Genomic DNA, 6,316 nt, shown 5'->3' with positions numbered 1-6,316 from the left:
TCCTGTTGTATAGTTTCCTCATCAACCATGATAGGTATCCAAGACCCCAGAGGGAGACAGAGGTTTTGGAAGAGGCTTGAAGCTGGCAGCCAGGAGACCTATGTTCTGGCACTGCCACTGCCTAATACATAGTGGTAATTATTGTACCTCTGCATCTCTGGGCTCAGGTCTTCCCATCAGTAAAACAGGGGTAACAAAAGCCTTCCCAGAGACCATTAGCTCCCTTGGCTGCTCTTGTCTGACTAACCATTTCAGTGGTATATTCTTTAACCCCAGTAATTTTCTCAGCCTCTGCACTGGCTAGGTTCCCTTTGCATGTCTGTTTAACTCTGTTTTCTGCTTTGCTCTCTTCTGCCTAAGTCAGCTGAATATTAATGGGGGAAGTCAGCAACTAATTGAATTTCAGATCTGTGGGCCTTCCACTGGATCTTTTTTGCACCTCTCTTAATTCCTTGTATCTCTTGACACACTGTGAAGTTTTTGCAGTAGCTGTTCCACTTTTCATTGCATTCTCGTTTTTCCTTCATAGCATCCATCTCACACTCAGCAGACAACCATAATTCTTAATTTACCAAGATGACACAGGATATGGAACAAGGTTCCCTCAGTGCCCACCCTCTGTCTCAGGAAGAGGTGTCAAAGGCAAACTCCGCTTTATCTGGTTACTCTCCCTCCCCTAAAATGTAGCTCCTGCCAGGTTCTATTTTAGAGCTGCTTTTCTCTGTGGGAGCAGCTGCCACTTTTTTGAGGCTCAGTTAAACCTCTCTCCAGTCTGTTTAGGGGACTTCAGTAGTTCTTTGTTGAACATGCACCCCACATGGTGCCCACTGCCAAGCACTGAGGATGCAGAGACAAAGAGCTCCCACTCGCCACAGCTACACAGACTATAGAGGATGCATTAGGTTAAAGTAAAGAACATTGTATCTTTTCCTGCAGTTTTCAGCAAGTGCATGGTCCATCCTTGAGAGTGCAAGGGAAAGGGCATCCAGGTATACTTTGCTAAAATATACATTCATATTAAAATATACTTTTGTTTTTTCTATAGATGTACAAGTTCTTTTTAAGGGCTTCATAGTATTCTGTGTGTGTATACTTCACCAGGTCTCTTACCAATGGACAGTTTTGCTGCTTCTGCCATTACAAACTACTACCACGAACGTCCCTGAACTCGTATCTTTGTTTACAACTGCAAGTGTTTCTGCAGTATGAACTCTCAGAAGTGTTACTGTTGAGTCAAGGACATGCATGTTTTGCCAAACTGCCCTCCGAGACAGCTGAACCTGGTACTTTTTAAAGCAGGAGTGGGCAGAAGTCGCCTGGCGGTCCCGGCCTCCGAGCAGCAGGCGGCGCTGTGAGCCGTCTTTGCGGAAGCCGCGGGGGCCGCGCTGACTGATTTCCGGTGTCGGCGGTGATGCAGGCGCAGTCACCGCGGACCTGACGAGTAGGCTGGCGGGAGCGGGGAGCGATGCCGTACGCTAACCAGCCCACCGTGCGGATCACGGAGCTCACCGACGAGAATGTCAAGTTCATCATCGAGAACACCGACCTGGCGTAAGGCTGTCTAGGGAAGAGGCTAGCAGCTCTCGGGCGCCGGAGGCCCAAGCGGGGGCCCGGGGGGTTGGGGGCGGGGATATAGTGGGGTGGGGGCGATGTCCTTCCAGAGCTGCCCCCGGCGCGAGGTCTTTAGCTTTGGGAACCTGCGGCCCGGGACCAGCCTGTCGAAGCTGCGCCACCTTCACGCCCCTTGGCTTTTCATCCTTCAGCGTGGCCAATTCGATTCGGAGGGTCTTCATCGCTGAGGTGCCCATAATAGGTAAGCGCCCCCCCTTCCTCGTTCCCGGGGCCACGGGTCCCTTCCCCCCTCCACCCACACTCTGGGGCTCCTTCCAGTTCGGGCTGAGGATGGGAGTGCTGAGAAAAGTGCATTGCTGGAGACTTGACCATACTCTGTGCCCTTGGCCCAGTGACCGCCTCCCTGGCGCCCATGGGCCATTTAGGTCCACCGTTGTTCTGTGTGTGCATTGCTGAGAAGCATGAATTTAGCAGTCTGCAGACTTCAAATACTGTTTTCACTACTATTGTTAAAAGAAACTTTTATTTTGGATTCAGGGGGTACATTGGTGCAGGTTTGTTGCCTGGGTGTATTGCGTGATGCTGAGGTTTGGGTTGTGAATGATCCTTTCCCCCAGGTAGTGAGCATAGTACCCAATAGGTAGTTTTTCACCCGTAGCCCCAGTGCCTCTCTCCCCGCTCTAGTAGTCACCAGTGTGTCTGTTGTCATCATTATGTCCCTGTGTGCCCAGTTTTAGCTCCCATGCGGTATTTGGTTTTCTGTTCCTGTGTTAATTCTCGTAGGATAATGGCTTCCAGGCGGGGCTCACACCTGTAATACCAGCACTTTGGGAGGCTGAAGCTGAGGATCACCTGAGGCTAGGAGTTTGAGACCAGTCTGACTAATTTGGCGAAACCCCCTCTCTACTAAAAACATAAAAATTAGCCCGGCATGGTGGTGCATGCCTGCAATTCCAGCTACTGGGGAGGCTGAGGCAGAATTGATTGAACCCAGGAGGTGGAGGTTGCAGTGAGCCGAGATTGTGCCACTGTACTCCAGCCTGGGCAATGGAGCGAGACTCTGTCTCAAAAAAAAGAAAAGAAAAGAAAAAAGAGGAAAGTGGCTTTCAGCCATGTCCATGTTGCTGCAAAGGACATGATTTTGTTCTTTCTATGGCTGCATCACTTAGTATTTTTGTGAAACTTGGGCAAGTTACTAAACTTCTGTATGCTGCAGTTTCCTCATCTGTAACATTCGCACTCTAGTGCTGTGGAGTCAGCCCCAGCCATCTGCAGTTTAGTGTCAGTTGATTCCTAAATCTTGAGAGCAACTGCCTTAAGTTTGTAGGTAAATTAGATGGTTAAACTCCAGGTCTCCTTCCTTCATTTTTTAGCCATTGACTGGGTTCAAATTGATGCCAATTCCTCAGTCCTTCATGATGAGTTCATCGCTCACAGGCTTGGTGAGTACTCCTCGTATTAGAAGATTAAAGGGAGGGTACTGTGCCTAGTGTCAGGAGGGGGTGTCCTTCCAGCCTCACCCCTAGGGGGCTTCTGGGTTCTCATTTTGGCTTGTCTGTTTGGTGGTCTTTAAAGTGCTTTTCTGTTTTTTACAGGATTAATTCCCCTCATTAGTGATGACATTGTGGACAAGCTGCAGTACTCTCGGGTATGCTGTGTGATTCGGTGGAATGTGAGGTTCGGTGGGGAGGGTTCAGTTCTCAAAGAGGGATTTTTTCTGACATTTGGCATCCAGTTTGAATTGTATTTTAGTTCTGGAACAACCATGTGGAGATGTCGTCTAGAGCCTGGGCAGGCCTTGGTCCTTGGTTCTGATGGGGCTTCAGATTGATTACTGCACAGAATATCAGGGAGTGTTGTTAGCTAGCTCCACCGGAATGCCCATTTATACTCACAGTGGCAGCTGTTCCTTCTGAAGCGTCTCTTCCCAGTAGCAGGGGCCTGAGGATGCTAAAGGAGTGAACAAAAGTTTGGGGTGGGCAAGGAGCAGAGGGGATGGGAGCTGTCTCACGAGAGCAGCTCCTGAGGGACTTGGCGCTGGTGTCTGCCAGACTCATGCCTTTCCCTTGCAGGTGATGCTACTTAAACATGGCCGTACTCTTAGGGTCTCACCCTCTTCCTCCTGGTTGTGTTTGCTCCCTGATGGCATGTTAACAGGCCTTCCAAGTCGGGAGAGAGAGGGATAGGAGTAGATTACCTTCATCCTTTTTTCACTAGGCTGCATCACGCAGCAGCTTGAGACTATTTCCTCTTGATGGTTTGGGTGATGCTGAATCAGCCCATTTTCTAATATTCTCAAGGGCCACGTCATCTTTGTGATGGCTGATTTGATATATCTTATAAGTATGTATGTATTTTTAAAGAAATATTCAAGCACAGAAAAGCATGGAGCTAACGTAATAAATACCCATGCTGCCACCTAACACTGTGTTGTCACATTTCAACATTTTGCCCTATTCGTTTCATATCTCCAGATTTTTGATTTTAGTAAATAAAACATAGATATTGGTGGGGACAGTGGTACAACCAATTAAGAGCAGTTTACTAATATCTTATGTAAGGATATGCATAAGGCCAGGCACAGTGGCTCACACCTGTAATCCCAGTACTCTGGGAGGCCAAGGTGGGCAGATCACTTGAGGTCAGGAGTTTGAGGCCAACATGGCGAAACCCCATCTCTACTAAAAATGCAAAAATTAGCCAGGTATAGTGGCAGGCACCTATAATCCCAGCTCCTCGGGAGGCTGAGGCAGAAGAATGGCTTGAACCCAGGAGGAAGAAGTTGCAGTGAGCCAAGATCATGCCATTGCACTCCAGCCTGGGGGAAAAGAGCTAGATTTGTCTTTATATATATATGTATATATACATATGCATGCTCTATCACCTAGCAGTTCCTTTGATTAAATTTTTTTCTAGTATTTATTGAACAAAGATGGCTTGGTCTCTCTCTCTCTCTCTCTCTTTCTATATCTCTTTATCTCTCTGGCTTTTTCTGAAAATCTGTAGAAACATTTTAAAACAGGAATAATAAATACCCTTTTACTTTTCACCTATAATTACCAGTTACTAATATTTTACATTTGCTTTTTCATATGCTTGTTATTTTTGCTGAACTGTATGAAGGTCGCAGAGACATCCTAACACTTCAGCATGCATTTCCTAATAAGAACAGTTTCCTATATAACCACACTTTTATTATGCCTAAGAAAGTAAGCGTTAATTTGTAATATCAATATTCAGATTTTCCTAGTTCCCCAAATATTCTTTATTGTTTTTCTGTTTGTTTGTGGGTCAGTCTTGATCAAGATTCATTTGGTCCTTATAGCTCTTTAGTCTCTCTTCATCTCAAACAGACTCTTCTCCTTTTAGTGCATTTTTTTTAGGTTGAGTACCTTTTCATATTTTATATCTTCCATTACATTTTGATTCTCTCATGTTTCTTTATTTTTCTATTTTTTGAGATAAGTTTTGCTCTTGTCACCCAGGCTGGAGTGCAGTGGCATGATCTCGGCTCACTGCAGCCCCATCTTCTGGGCTCAAGTGATTCTCCTGCCTCAGCCTCCCGAGTAGCTGGGACTACAGGTGCTGTGCACCACCATGCCTGGCTAATTTTCTTGTACTTTTTTGTAGAGACAGGGTCTCGCCATATTTCTCAGGCTGGTCTCCAATTCTTGATCTCAAGTGATTCTCCCATCTCAGCCTCCCAAAGTACTGGGATTACAAGTGTGAGCCACTGTGCCCAGCTCCATTTCGTATTTTTAAGAGTAATTCTGTCTCAGGGGTCTGGGTTGCCTTCCTTCCTTACCTGTGTGTGACTGCAGACATCTCAGGTGGGACCTCTAGTTGCTTCTTCCTTATCAGGCAAACATCGAAAAGAATGTCAGGTTTTCCTTACTGATGTGAGGGAGAGAACAGCTTGCTTGATTGCATCCTAGTAACTCTCTTCTTGCCTAAAGTTAAACTGCAGTTGGTAGTCCCTAACATGGGTATGAGCCAGTTGTTTTAAGAATGGCAAACTTAATAATTATGGAAGGTGGTTGATGGTTATGGGATGGCAGTTTCTTACATGCTTCTCTATTTTTGTATATGTATGAAGTTTTCCATAAAGAAAGGATTTTTTTTAGAAAAGGTGAGTACTCTAGAACATGAAAGGTACTTTTTTCTGTTCCTTGGTGGTTTTATTTTAAATGGTGGTTACATTCCCAAGCTGGTCCACTTAGTTCTTGGGAAGCTGAACTGTAGAGTGTAGAAGCATCCTCCTCTCCCTCATAGCCATGCTTCTCTGAGGAAGAGTACTCCAAGGGCCAGAGTGAGATGTTAGCAGTGTCTCCAGAGGTGGCCTGGCAGCTGGTGGGAGTGGGAAGGAAATGTGGGTGCCAGTGTAGGTGTAAGTTGTCTCTAAACTTGGGCAGTCCATGAGAATGGTATACCAGATTGTCACAGCCCACAAGAACCTGGAGACTGATCAATCCCTTTTTACAGGTGAAGAAACTTAAGGAACTGGGTATGAGATGCAGGGAGCCAGGACAGGAGTCGCCATCTCCCCATGGACTCATTTCTGCTTCTCTTCCTGCCTCAGGACTGCACATGTGAGGAGTTCTGCCCTGAGTGCTCAGTGGAGTTCACCCTCGACGTGCGGTGCAATGAAGACCAGACTCGACATGTCACGTCTCGAGACCTCATCTCCAACAGCCCCCGGGTCATTCCGGTCAGTGCAGGACGGCATCCTCTTTTCCCTGGGATC

The 6,316-nt window shown here is 46.7% G+C and overlaps 1 protein-coding gene across 1 annotated transcript in view; it reads left to right on the top strand.

Annotated features, from left to right (window-relative positions):
• The first annotated feature begins 1,143 nt into the window (after positions 1–1,143).
• POLR2C (RNA polymerase II subunit C) overlaps positions 1,144–6,316 on the top strand; it is an 8,210-nt gene continuing 3,037 nt past the window's right edge. Inside the window, exons 1-5 of the mRNA XM_017502643.2 lie at positions 1,144–1,551; positions 1,764–1,813; positions 2,946–3,014; positions 3,168–3,220; positions 6,152–6,280. Of these exons, the coding sequence (XP_017358132.1) occupies positions 1,466–1,551; positions 1,764–1,813; positions 2,946–3,014; positions 3,168–3,220; positions 6,152–6,280 (387 nt within the window). The 5' untranslated portion in view covers positions 1,144–1,465. The remainder of the gene's footprint in view (positions 1,552–1,763; positions 1,814–2,945; positions 3,015–3,167; positions 3,221–6,151; positions 6,281–6,316) is intronic.

Source organism: Cebus imitator, unplaced genomic scaffold, assembly GCF_001604975.1.
Source record: "Cebus imitator isolate Cc_AM_T3 unplaced genomic scaffold, Cebus_imitator-1.0 Scaffold297, whole genome shotgun sequence".
Taxonomy (NCBI): domain Eukaryota; kingdom Metazoa; phylum Chordata; class Mammalia; order Primates; family Cebidae; genus Cebus; species Cebus imitator.
Note: the sequence above shows the minus strand (reverse complement) of the source record. Positions and strands in the feature narration are given on the sequence as shown.